Here is a 14,715-nt window from a genome sequence, read left to right as displayed (position 1 = left end):
CAAATTCTCCCACAGGTCGTGCCCTGAAATCATCAGTTTGAAACGTTTCCTTAACAAATAGAATATTACATTTATTTCTCGTTCTACGCTTTGAAATGGAAAAATCATAATTTTAAAGTGAATTATAATACGATAAGCATAAAGATTTATAGAACTAATGAAGTAAATATTCTTGTGTAAGTTTTCGATTTCTAATCAGATTAAAACTCGAATATTCGTTTGCATCGCACTTTTAAGTAAATCCTCTCTATATATAATTCTTACTGGAAAGTATGTTTAACTCCAATTACTTAACCAATATTTTAATAATATATTTTTATTGTAATACTTTTACTATTCAATGTTGTATACACTACATTTCGCAAAGCAAAACCTCGCAAATGTATAGTGGACTAGTGAATATTATCAAATAAATTATCATTTTGTTTACGTAAATACTGCATCGCCTCATTTGAAACTTCGTACTTTAAATAATAATAATAATAATAATAATAATAATAATAATAATAATAATAATAATAATAATAATAATAATAATAATAATAATAATAATAATAATAATAATAATCATCATCATCATCATCATCATCATAGCCATACCTTTATCAGAATTTCAGGCTAGGTCAATAAATAAATTCAACGTGGTCTCTATTCGAAGTTCTATTTAATCGAATCCGATAGAAATACAAAGAGAAACTTCGAAAACAAGTAAGAGAAAAATCTTACCTTGGTGGGACTGGAACTAACCTTTAAGACAGCGTTTCCCAACCGGTGTGCCGCGGCACACTGGTGTGCCGTGAATGGGCCGCTGGTGTGCCGCGGGAAAATCGAAACAAAATTATTAATTCTATAGCAATCAAATTGCAAGACATAAGGGAAAATGTATATTTGTATTTCACATTACTATGAACCTCTACCATGAATCTATAATTTTAAGTTTCATACCGTGTTACTCTTGTGCACAATTTTAATGTTGAAAAAAGTATTTGTTATCATTGTTATAACCATTGTTACTCCTTTATTGTTGCAGACTATTTCGTAACCTGAAATTTTAAAATATCATTCAATACTTTCGACAAAGCAAACATGCATACATATTACCTACATTTGTGTTTTAAAAGTAAAAGAGATTTGTTTGTCCGTTCGTTAGTTAGTGATCTATCTTCTTAGTGAAAGGTTGGATACAGTTTTCGAAAAAGAAAGCGTAGTGTTGCAAACCTGAGTCCAATATTACATTGAATTGTTTCCTATTTTTAAATTAGAATGAAAAGTAAGCATAATGATTAACCACAGGGGAAAACTAGTGATCGAGCTTTCTTCTCTGTGAGAAAGATCATTAACCACAGAAAAAAATACCACGGTATTTTATATTTACAAATAATAATATCTATGAGTGTGCCGCGAGAATTCAAGTTACACCCGTAGTGTACCGCAAGTTGAAAAAGGTTGGGAAACGCTGCTTTAAGAGTTCCTTTCAATTTACAGACAAATGCCTTAGGCACTTTGTTTCTTTTCTTTAAGTTAACTCATTCACCGAACGTATCTGAGTAACTTGTGTCTATTTTCCACTCGATTATATACGTTTTACAATCATTTCCGTTAATTTTGAACGACAGGAACACGAATACAAAAACATCTAAGAGAATTAAAATCCCAAAATCCCCCATCGGGAATCGAACCCGGGACCCCATACACCTTAGGCACACGTGCTAGCCACTAGACCAGCGGAGAAAACAAGTGAAATGCATTTTGTAGTATCTGAAGTTTACACCTATTTCATCCTGCTGTAAGAATGTTTACCGTATTCGTTACTTTGAAGAAGGTTCTATTACATATTCGTTCATAAATATTATATAAATTATCAGAATTATTCATGATCTATGGAAATTCACTGGCGCATGCACAGTAGACAGACAGTGTAATTGAAAGGTGAGTTCAACAGATATTATATATTTCAGCGACATTATTTAATAGCTATGTAGAAGAGATAGCAAAAATGAGTTTTCATAATGAAGATGGAATTTCGGTAGGAGATAGAATGATGAGGTGTATACAGTTTGGGGTTGATATGATTGTTGTTGCAGAATCTAAAAAGAAAATTAATAAGATGTAGAAAACTTGAGAAAGGCTTCTGAAGAATATGGGATGAAAATAAATGTTAGAAAGACAACATCCATGAAACGCAGCGATCGGTGTCAAATATAGAAGTAGGAGCCGGAAAAAAACAGATGACTAGTTTTTGATGTCTGATTAGTATTATTAGTGATATGACATGCGAACGTGAAATAAAAGCAAGGATAGAAATGGCGAAAGAAGCCTTTAGGATGAAGAAAATACTATTTTGTGGGGCCTTAGAGTTGAAAAATAAAGACTCATAAAATGCTCCGTGTACTGTATTTTACTGACAGAAACATGAACATTACGCAGAAATGATGAGAAACAATTGGAGGCTTTCGAAATATGTGCGTGGAGAAGAATGGAGAGAAATAGCTGGGTCGAGAGGAAAACGAATGAGAGGGTTAGAAATGGAAGGAGAAAAATATTATTAAGAAGAGGAAGAGAAACTGGTTGGAATATTGGTTAAGAAGGAACTTATCATGAGGGATGTGCTAGAGGCTATGGTGGCAGGAAAGAGAGGGAGGGGACGAATTAGACTATATAGAAACATAATTAGGCTATTGGCGATATCAAAACAGAAAAATCGTATGTGAAGATGGAAAGGTTAACAGAAGATTGGGGAGCATGGCATGCAGCAGTGAATTTCCATGGAAGATCATGAATAATTCTGATAATTTATATAATATTTATGAACGAATATGTAATAGAACCTATATGAATAACATATATCATTCCTCAAAGTAATGAATACGGTAAACATTATGACAGCAGGATGAAATAGATGTAAAATTCAGATACTACAAAATGCACTTTACTTGCTTTCCCCGCTGGTCTAGTGGCTAGCACGTGTGCCTGAGGTGTATGGGGTCCCGGGTTCGATTCCCGATGGGGGAGTTTGGAATTTTAATTCTCTTAGTTGTTTTTGTATTCGTGTTCCTGTCGTTCAAGATAAACGGAAATGATTGTAAGCCCATATATAACCGAGTAGAAAATAGAGACAAGTTACTGAGATACGTTCGATGAATAAGTTAACTTAAAGAAAAGAAAAAAACTATCTAAAGCATTTGTTTGTAAATTGTAAAGAACTCCTAAAAGTTACCTCCAATCCCACCAAAGAACATTTTTCTTTTACTTGTTCTCGAAGTTTCTCTTTGTATTTCTATCTGATTCGATTAAATAGAACTTCGAATAGAGACCACGTTAAATTCATTTATTGACTAAGCCTGAAATTCTGATAAAGGTATGACTATGATTTTATTATTATTATTATTATTATTATTATTATTATTATTATTATTATTATTATTATTATTATTATTATTATTATTATTATTTAAAGTACGAAGTTTCAAATAAGGCGATGGAATATTTACGTAAACAAAATGATAATTTATTTGATAATATTCACTAGTCCACTATACATTTGCGAGGTTTTGCTTTGGGAAATGAAGTGTATACAACATTGAATAGTAAAAGTATTACAATAAAAATATATTATTAAAATATTGATTAAGTAATTGGAGTTAAACATACTTTCCAGTAAGAATTATATAGAGAGAGGATTTACTTAAAAGTGCGATGCAAACGAATATTCGAGTTTTAATCTGATTAGAAATCGAAAACTTACATAAGAATATTTACTTCATTAGTTCTATAAATCTTTATGCTTATCGTATTATAATTCACTTTAAAATTATGATTTTTCCATTTCAAAGCGTAGAACGAGAAATAAATGTAATATTCTATTTGTTAAGGAAACGTTTCAAACTGATGATTTCAGGGCACGACCTGTGGGAGAATTTGAGACTGTCGACATAAATTTCCCCCTTCGTGCCCATAAGTTATCTTCGATCATGCTCAAAGTGGACATAATGTTTTATCAGTTTTCTCTCATTCATATATTGACCATTACCGAGGGAGAATCTTCTGAAATCGTCAATGGTTATAATTAGTTTTTCATTACAAATCAAAGGATAATAATGAAATATTGAACATAATATTTTGTTCTCAGCTGTGGATTTTAGATTTGCAATTCATATAATGTTCCCTTCTAATGGAATTTGAGAGAAAGTAGTTGCCAAAGATTTATTTAAAGAAATGTTCTCAATCCTCTGATGAAAATAGGAACACATTTGAAAAAAAAAAAAAAACGAATACTCCCTTCAGGGTTTGAACACATAAATTTCTAATTGATAGGCTAGTGACCCAAACCGCTCGACTAGTTCGTATGTCTCCAGTGAATCTCTTTTGACTTTTGGGTAAAGTAGTTTCCTGCTCCACACTTCTTTTTGTTTATGTCAATACGACTATAAGTTTGTGGTGAATATTTGGCAGTTACAGGTCTTGCAATGCATAAAAGTGTTTTTCGTATAAATTATATTCAATTTTACGTCCTAATAACTGATATACAACAGGTTGAATCTGTGAAATGATTGGGGTTAGAGTGATCGTAAATGTTTTCATAGTTAGGAGCCTAGATATGCAAACTCGCTTAACGTGGGGATTTACTTTTGAGAAATTTGGTACAATGCTTTCATTATTCTTGTTGAGAGAGCCATCAGGTCAAGATGCAACTTATGAGTAGAGATGAGTCACAATAAGCTGTTTAAAATGAATTTTAGTTTGCAAAAATGAAATGAAGGTGCATTTGAATGTAAAACAGAAGTGTTACTACCTAGATAAACACACACACACACACTTACATTATAAAGAACAAAGCATTTAATCCTAGTTTAAATAAAATTTTCACAGCCTCAAATAAAGAATATTAACTACTAAATAATAATTTAACTTGTACTTAATAAATAATATTATTGTTCATAAATAAACTACACTATAGCCGTATAACCTTCTTTTTAGATCCCCCGTTAAATTGAGGAAGTTGACATAAATTTAGCAGGAGCTAAATTTTAGCTGTAGCAGGAGCTAAATTTTAGCTGTCTCAAACTTTAGTTAATGAATCCAAATGAGTATTGCAAACCAATCATACTCGCGTCACCAAAGTATATAGCTATTTTGGTGCAAATTATCAGTAATAATATTATTTGCCGATATCATTTATATTATTGTGTTTTCAGTCATTGAACATTTCAGAATCCAACTAAATTTTGGTATTATAATTTTACTATAATATGTACAAGACGACTGCTAAATGTCAATTTACACTGGAATAAAATGAATCTAAAATTTATCTAAAATGTATTTGAGTGTCTAAAAAATTATATCAAATATTTCAGGAAAGCTGAGCCACCCCCACCTCCTCCTCCTCCTACACCGCCACCTAGTCCACCACCAGATCCTAAAGGCAAAAAGGGTAAAAAGGGAAAACCACCCTCCATTTCTGTGGAGGAAGCTGTTGAATTGGTAGTTGAAGAAGTAGTCTTACCAATTCCAATAGAAGTGTCTAAATACATCAAGATACGACCAGATGGTTCACGAGAGACAATGAACGATGGCGAAGTCACGGAAATATGTCCATATAGGATACAAACAGCAGTAGATTTAGAAGAATCAGAGGTAGGACATTCTTAACTGGCACAGTTAAATAAAATGTATATATTATCATTGTATTATGCATCTGAACTTCCCTGATTAAGTTATTAATAAATTAATAGTAAAAGTAACCTTATTGAGCCTTTTTATTTAATCACAGTAATGTAATTGCAAGAACTTTTGTCCAACAGTTGATTAAAAGAACAGCAAAATTATCACCATAATTGAAAGAAAAGGCAGAAAAAAGTTACTTTTACAATTAACCTGCAGGTAATAAATTCATTCCTTCATTAGTTTTATAAATTAATAAACCTTGTAAATTAGAATAGTTTTTTTTTGGATCGTTTTAATATTTAATTTTGCACCATTTATGTATTTAAAAAAAATATGTAGTATACGTATAGTATGTGAATTAACACATTGTCTCTCGCTTAAAGGCACAAACGATTTCCAGATAGTGCATAAATTTCAAACCAAAATATCTTTGTAAATATAATAGTCGTATGTCAGTCTCGCTACCATTATGTAGAAATAAGAAAATACCAAACAAAAATGTCCCTTTGTATGTATTAAAAGTATTATTATTAGGTATTCCGCCTTTCGGCATGTCCTGGCACTGATGAGGGTATATTATTATTATTATTATTATTATTATTATTATTATTATTATTATTATTATTATTATTATTATTATTATTATTATTATTATTATTTTCAATTTTAAATTTTAAATTTGGGCCAGGAAATTTTTCTTACACGCTTCTCTATCCTCAGCTTTCTCTTTTAACTCTCAATATTTTCTCATATTTTTCAAATCATCCACCAGTTGTGTTCTTCTTCTTCCTATTCCTCGCTTTTATTCCATCTTTCCTTCTCTGGCGGTATAGAAAAGACAATTTCTCCGCAAGATGTGTCCAATCTAATTGGCCTTCCTACTCAGAATGTTGGCTAGAAGTGTCCTCTTCTCTCCTATCCGTTTTAAAAATCTTCGTTTGTTGCTCTCTCTGTCCATTATATTTTCTCCATCTTCCCCCAACACCACATTTCGAAACTCTTTAAATATTTATTCTCTAATGTCCAAGTCTAAACCATACAGTCAAATCTATATTATAAAATTGAAAGTGACTATGTTTGTGACTCTTAATCTCTTGAACCGCACTACCGATCTCCATCAAATATTCAACGTAGATGCGGTTCTGGCCTGGGAATGTTTTTAGCTATTTACTTTGACGATAGAACTTAGGGGCGGGGGAGGGGAACATAGAAAAACATAAATAAAACTTAATAACTCTTGAACCACCCGACCGATCTTGATCAAATTTTCAATGTAGAGGAGGGGGTGGAGGGGGAGATATACAAAAATAAATAAATATAAAAATAAAAGTGACTAGGTTCGTGAATTAATAACTTTTGAACCACCCGATCGATCTCAATCGAATTTTCAACATATATGAAGTTCAAACCTGAAAAGTCTTTTATCATTTCATTTTGACAGTAAATCTTGGGGGAGGGGAGGAGGGGAAATATATGGAAACAAATAAAACTTAATAACTCTTGAACCACTCAACCGATTTCGATCAAACTTTCAACATGGATAAGGTTCGATCCTGATATGATTTCTTCACTTCACTTTTACAGTGCAACGAAGGGGAGGGGGAGGAGGGAAATACATATAAAAAAAAGTAAAAATAAAAGTGACTGTTTTCGTGACTTCATCACGCTTAAACCACCCGCCTGATCTTAACCAAATTTTCAACATAGATGAGGTTCAGACTTGAGGTGGTTTTTATCATATCACTTTAACTGTAGAACTTAGGGGAGAGAGAAGGGAGTGGAGAAATCTATAAAAATATAAAAAACTTAATAACTCTTGATCCACCCGACCGATTCGATCAAACTTTCAACATGGATAAGGTTGAAGCCTGGGATGTTTTCTTCACTTCACTTTTACAGTGCAACGAAGAGGAGGGGGAGGGGGGAGATACATGTAAAAAAAAAGTAAGAATAAATGTGACTTCGTGATTTCATCACGCTTAAACCACCCGCCCAATCTTAAAAAAAAAAATGTCAACATAGATGAAGTTCGGAACTGAGGTGGTTTTTATCATATCACTTTAACGGTAGAACTTAGGGGAGGGGAGGGGGTTAATCTATAAAAATAAATAAAACTTAATAACTCTTGAACCATCAGACCGATCTTAATCAAACTTTCAGCATAGATGACGCTCAGGCTTGGGATAATTTTTATCGTTTAACTTTGACGGTGCAACGTAGGGGAAGGGTAGGGGGTAGGACGAGATATATATGTAAAAAATAAAAATGAAAGTCACTGTCTATGTGACTTCACTCTTGAATCACCTGACCGATCTCGATCAAATTTTCAACATAGATGAGGTTCGGACCTGGGATGTTATTTATCTATTCTCTTTGACGATAGAAATTATGGGAGGATGTAGGAGGGGGAGATATATAAACATAAATAAAACATAATAACTCTTGAACCACTGGACCGATCTCGATCAAATTTTCAACCTAGATGAAGTTTAAACCTGAGATGATTTTTGTCATATCACTTTGACGATGTAACTTAAAGGAAGAGTAAGACATTTACAAATGATTGAAAATGATCGATATTAGTGTCGAATCTATAGTTTTTGGGGTCGCTGAGATGAACAGTGGCACTTTTCATGCCATTTAAATCGAAATTCAGCCCCACGAAAATTGTCGGATTGGAGGGATATATGTATATATTCAAAATGACCAATATCAGTGTCGAATTCAGTTTTCGGGGTCGCTGAGATGAACAATGACACTTCCGATGCCGTGCCCCACAACATGGAGGAGGAGGATAAATATCATCGAAAATGACCGATACCAGAGAACGGTTTAGTAATACTAAAAAGTGACTGACTAACGGAATATGTTACTATTTTTTATTAATTTAACCCAGCGAAGCGGGTAATTTATGCTAGTACTCTATACATAGTACTCGACCAACTTCTTACTAAGTCCAATATTGAGCCTGCTAGTTAAGACTGATCTTTTCTTGTTAAATACTTCTTTGGCTATAGCAATTGTTGACCTGATAATACTTCTCAGATACTTGAAATTATCGACCTCTTTGTTCTACTCTGATCCCTAAGGGCGCGTTCATTTAAAAGGATATATTCAAAATTTTTCTAGAAGGGTATGAGAGAGGGGGACATGATATGCAGTAAACGACTCCATGGAAATCTATACGCGTAACAACTGGGAGGAAACATAGTCGAGATGCAAATAGTAAGGTGGGATGATTTGTAACTACGGTGGATATAATGTAGGTCACAATAGTTGCAGGAATAAAACAAAACAAAAATAAATCTTTTATAAGCAAATAGATTAAAAATAAAGTATTATTATTATTATTATTCTAGTGGCCTTAACTCTGAAGTAAAAGGAGAAAAAGTAAACTTTGAGAAAGAAAAACACGAGGAAATGTTTCAGGCGTTTCAGTCCATGCTCACATTTGACATGTAGTACGTTTCTATCTCTCCCTGAAGAAAGAAACTAAGTTCGAAAGGAGGTTTTTAATGATTATAAATTGGGACTCCATTTACGAATACTCAAACAAAGAAATAACCAAATTCATTCTTTGATAGAACTTTCCATGTTCGCATCTCAAAACTAATCCATTCTAATTTTCTTCCATTATTCCCAAATTACATTTATATCTATTCTTTTTCCAACTGCAAGCCTGGACCAAATTGTCGGTAACTTTTTCCTTCGTTGTTTCCTTCCGGTTATTCTATAATATTTTCAACTGTTAGTTATATTAAGAAACTGTTGTTATTATTTATCTATTATTTATTTATTTATAAGTTATTTATTATTAATTGATTGTCTATTTCACGTTTTTTAGTTTGACAATTTTCTTTTACCACATTGTCTACATCTCCTTCTTTATAATTTCTCCATCTTTTTGTGTCGCTTAGTAGAAACAAAAAAATACGCACTTGCATAGAATCGAGTCCGTTATTTTTAAGAGGGAAGAGCACGTGCGAGATTTTATTTTTCATTCTCTCAATCTTTTAATAATATCAGCGTAGAGGTTTTGTATAACAAAAGGAAAAAAACTTTCAAAATAAGGAATATTGTTAACTACTACGTTTGAAAGTTATGAATATTAACTCAATAATAGTATCTATACTTAGATCAATACATATAAAGGTGCTTTCTTGCCCATATTTTCTAAATATTAAAGTAGCAGTCAAAAGCAGAAATCGCGCTTGCCCGAATGCATACATGTCTTTGATATTGTAACTATTGCTTACACAGACCGCCGACCAATACTCTGATATAGTACTAACCAATTTAATATAAACTAAATAGTAAATTATTATTAAAATATTCGATAACATACTCGAATTGTAGATTCTCCAGAAATTATTAATTCTTATAGTAAGGTGATACAGTTCCAGCTTTATTTTCACAGCCAGCCTGTTTAATTAATTACCATAAAAGCACTTGTTCGTTTTCATTCTTTTCTTTTCATGGACACTGTAATGCTATGATACGAAGTACGTACATTATATATTCGTCATAATTTTTTTTAAAAATGTCAATAAAATGTTAAATCTATAAAACGTATCATACGTCAATTCAGTAGTTGGCATAAGAAACTTAAATAGAATTGAATGAAAAAATATTACTAATAATTAATAGTCTTTTACACCATTAAAGTTTCACTGTTATTCAATACATGTTATCTGTTTACATATATATTTATGATTAGCTACTTCTGTTACTCAAATCAATATCATCCAAATATTACTGCATCTTATGCCGAGATAATAGACTTCCGGCTTCACTATTTCTGTTATTGTTTTTCTTTATATGTCTATTGTAATCTTGTTGCTCATGTTCTATGCTGTTTGCTAGGTTGAGAATCTGATAATTTGAAGGTTGTCGTTTAAAGTTTTTCAATTTTTCATTCTGATGTGGTACTTACATCGTTCGTTGTGTAAACAATCCGGACTATTAATACAATTTAATCTGGAAAAAAGTAGCCTCTCTTATGTGTATACAGTAAATAAAATATTGCTAAATCTTAATTAAATTTACATATAATACTTCTTTCTCATAAATGGAAACAACTTGTATCGCAAGATTTGTCATGCATTGTTAATTGTTATGTGCAGTATATTCTTACCGTAAATTTGGTATTATGTTGTTGTGTGTGTATGTGATTCATATTTAAGAGATACATTATTGTTACAAATAGAGAACTACTATTGAATTAATAGTAAAATTAATTCTGAGAGTAAAATACGGGTAAACTTTATAATTTTGAAATACGGAGAACTTGTAATAATAACAATAGTTAATAATTTTCCATTTATAGCTTCGAGTCACTACATTCTTCCTTCCTTATTTCTAAATAACTTAACAATAAACAATATTAGAGATTCGGCGAAGTAATATTTGTTTCTTCAAGACCTCTGGGGCAGTGGCAGTGTTCTTAAGTTTCCTTAAGAAAATTTCCCTCTACTGACACAAAATTTTCCCTTTTCTTATCAAATTTTCGCTAGTTTGTTGAGTGTCCAATTCCTATGACATCCAGAAGTTATGTGATAAGATTAATTTGGTTATATTAAAGGAAGATTCAACCATTTATTTTACTCGTTTGCATTTTGCTTCAATTTTTTATTATTTTTTCCCTTCAAGTTTTTTGTTTTACAGAAACAAATACACGCAAATACACCGAACCAGCAATGGATGCAAATTGTGCTGCTTTGAACACATACACACACGCATACAAACTGTTGCTATTGTATTGGTTTATTTCTGAAGTACAAAGAAAGCTTTAAGCATTTATATTGGTCAAACAAACAGCGCGAGAAGTTATCTGGATTTTCACGTTTTATCGAAATACTCCCCCTTTTCCTTTTTGCTAAATTTGCCTACGAAATTTCCCTAGATTAGGGAAATTTCCCTTAAACTACGAACACCGCTCTGGTGTAGTATAGAAATCTGATTTACCAACAATTATGACATCACAAACTGCGCACTCAGTTAACCGAATCTATTTTTTAAAAAAAGATTCGGAAGGGGTTATTAACTTTAAATAGATTTTCGTAGTACTATCTGACCTATTTCCTAAATTCTTCATATTCTAAAATTCAAAGTGATGGAGTGTATAAGAATACCCGTAAGATATGTACACTGATATTACGTGCAGCGGTTTGTTACTGCAAAATGATTCTAGAAAGCTATAAATTGTAAGGACAAAATAAAATGAAATTTCTAGTTTTATGCCGCACGGTTGTACAGTAAAACCTGTCTATGTTGGCCACCATCGGTTCCATTGACTTAGACAGGTGGCCAACTTATAGAAAATAAGTGTGATTGGTATATTTTTAGAATAGGATTTCTAGTATTACTTGATCGTAACATTTTAATAACCAATGGCACGACAGCTACTTTTAAATAATGTTTATAGAATAATCATAATAATATACAACTACAGTACTAGAAAAACTTACTACAGTATGTTTAATACAGTATATGTAGCTTTCTCTTCCTGAAAACTAGTCTGGCACACAATTATTCGGATTGGAAACACAAAAACACAATCATAAAATAGCAACATGTACGTAGTTTATTCAAATTGATATTGCAACACATTGAGTTATTCAGATTGAAAACAAGAAAAGCAAAATTATAAATTGAACAACGTATATGCAGTTTGCCTTTTTTTCAAAAAATAGCAAATCAGTTAATAAAAAAATATTCATTGGGGTTCATTCTAGATATTTCTTTTATTCCTTTTGCACACATGGATATTCTAATTTTGTAGTTAACTACCTCTTGTTAATGAGTTACAAGTGTTTCCGTAGGACCAAAAGATGTTTTGAGGAAATCTTAAGGGAATTCATATCTGGAAACCTCCGCTACCTTTCAACAAGCCGTCAAGTGCCAGTAGTTGACAATTGAAATGATTAATTTTAACCTTGAAATTTTCCGGAATTACTAAAGATCCTCACCGTTGAAAGGAGCCGATAAAGCTAACGGCTTTACCAAAACAGACAGGATAAACAAATACGTACAACCATTTCCTGAATTCCTGTACGTGCTTTTTCTTATTCACATCTTCCTTCACCACCCCTTTATACGGGTAGTGTTCTGGCCATTAACTACCAAAAAACAAATCGTGGGAATCCATGGTTCTTTGTCTTCAGTCACAAATACAGAACATCTGCCTGTCATATGGGAGTACAAAAAAGTTAAGAAAAATTGCTCGGCCAAGATACGCAGGTAAATTTATCATTATCATCAAAGGGTAAACATTGCTTCAATGCGGCCAACTTTCACGATAGACAGGTGGCCAACTTATAGAGTATTAAGTAACGAATATCTTATGGGAAAATGCAGGTTCAAGACGAACCAGGCCAAGATAAGCAGGTGGCCAAGTTGACAGCTTATACTGTATCTGATAGGCTAACTGAGCTGAAGGGAGCGAGTGATTAATGAAAATGAATGATTATGAAATAATTAGTGAAACGAAAATGTGAGAGGAAACGAGAGAACTTCGAGAATTCCACGGATAGATGTTAAAACAACAATCATACTTGGTCTGGGATCAAATCAGGGACTGCTTCTACCGGAGAAATTGTAAGAAGAGTTCCTTCAGAAGGATTAAAATCAATAATCCAGAAAGAAAGGGAATAACATAGAGAGAATACCATTCATCCTAAACTAATCACATAATGTATCTGATGAAGAAACTGCAAACTTTTAACACAGATTAGTAATAATAACTGTTTGATTTGATCAAATTTTATTTTTATTTAAGATAATTCTAAATTAAGTGTCTTTGTTATTCATTACTTTTTTTTTTTTTTTTTTTTTTTTTTTTTTTTTTTTTTTTTGCATTACAGCTTGTGGTTAGACGAGGAGAAGGTACTTACACTATCATAACCAGCGAGAACGAAATGATTACATGCTATCCAGATGGCACAAGAATAACCTCAACGTTAACAGTGATCGAGGACCAGCTCTTGTACATTGAAGAAGAAAGCTTCGATTTCAAAGAGGAAGATGAATTATCTGCTGTGGCAGAAGAAGGAAAACAGAATGTAGAGAAAACAAATATAATGGGTACTGGAGGTCAAAAAAATGAGGTTCGGAAGGAGAAAAATGGTAGTGGTGGTAAAAGAACAAGTTTTGAACCTACAGGATCGGATAGCGTAAGAAGTAGTCTAAGAAGCGAGAGAGTGAGCTTTCAAGGAAGTCAATTGATATCTTCTGATGAGACATATGTAGTCATTCATATGAACTATCTGCTGGAACATCCGAAATTTGCCTCTGTTTACTACAATGGCTTTGATAAGAGTGCTGATATTATTCTACCTCAGGTAAACGTTTATCATATTTAATGTTCTGACTAAATGTTTATCAGAACATTAAATAAGTATCTAAGTATTCCATTTCAATCTATAAAGGTAACCAAGAAAGTTCCATCCCTTTTTCATCCACCACTTTCGAACATCGATATGTCACCTAAGACGTACCTGGAAGATCAAAAATAGTCCCAATTAGCATCGACAAATCTCCTGCCAACGTTCTGGAAGGCCATGGATTCCATCGCGGTGGAACTTGGTGGCCCGTGAAGCGAAGAAGGTATCAAGTGCATTTTGCACCTCTACTAGAGATTTGAACTGGCATCCTCTAAGGTGATTGTCCAAAGAATGGAACAGGTGATAATCAAGCGGTGCGATGTCCAGGGAGTATGGTGGATGCGATAGTGTTTTCCATTCAAGGCGTAGAATGGTGTCCCGGGTCACGTGGAGTTTAGCCTTATCCTGTAACAGGAGGACCTCTTTACGATTCAGAAGTGCTGATTCCAGACTTTTCAGTTTTTCTTGAACACAGCTCAACTGCTGACAGTACACAGTTGCATTGATGCTCTGATCAGCTGGTAGCAGTTCCCGATGCACGATGGCGCGAGCAGTCCACCAAACACACAGGCAGACCTTGTTCTGGCACAGTACTGGTTTCGGCTGTTTTGGAACCGGTTTATGGGATGCTAACCAATGATGACGGTGCTGTGGATCTTCGTACAGGGCC

At 33.0% G+C, this 14,715-nt stretch overlaps 1 protein-coding gene across 2 annotated transcripts in view; it reads left to right on the top strand.

Moving 5' to 3' along the window:
• Window positions 1-14,715, top strand: part of LOC145686220 (uncharacterized) — a 125,573-nt gene that overhangs the window by 97,053 nt on the left and 13,805 nt on the right. For both annotated transcript variants that reach the window (XM_081759283.1, XM_081759282.1), the window contains 2 exons: window positions 5,355-5,634; window positions 13,527-14,003. In XM_081759283.1, the coding sequence (XP_081615409.1) occupies window positions 5,355-5,634; window positions 13,527-14,003 (757 nt within the window). The remainder of the gene's footprint in view (window positions 1-5,354; window positions 5,635-13,526; window positions 14,004-14,715) is intronic.

Source organism: Thermobia domestica, chromosome 5, assembly GCF_964235325.1.
Source record: "Thermobia domestica chromosome 5, izTheDome1.hap1.1, whole genome shotgun sequence".
Classification (NCBI taxonomy): domain Eukaryota; kingdom Metazoa; phylum Arthropoda; class Insecta; order Zygentoma; family Lepismatidae; genus Thermobia; species Thermobia domestica.
This window is presented reverse-complemented; position numbering and strand designations above follow the sequence as displayed.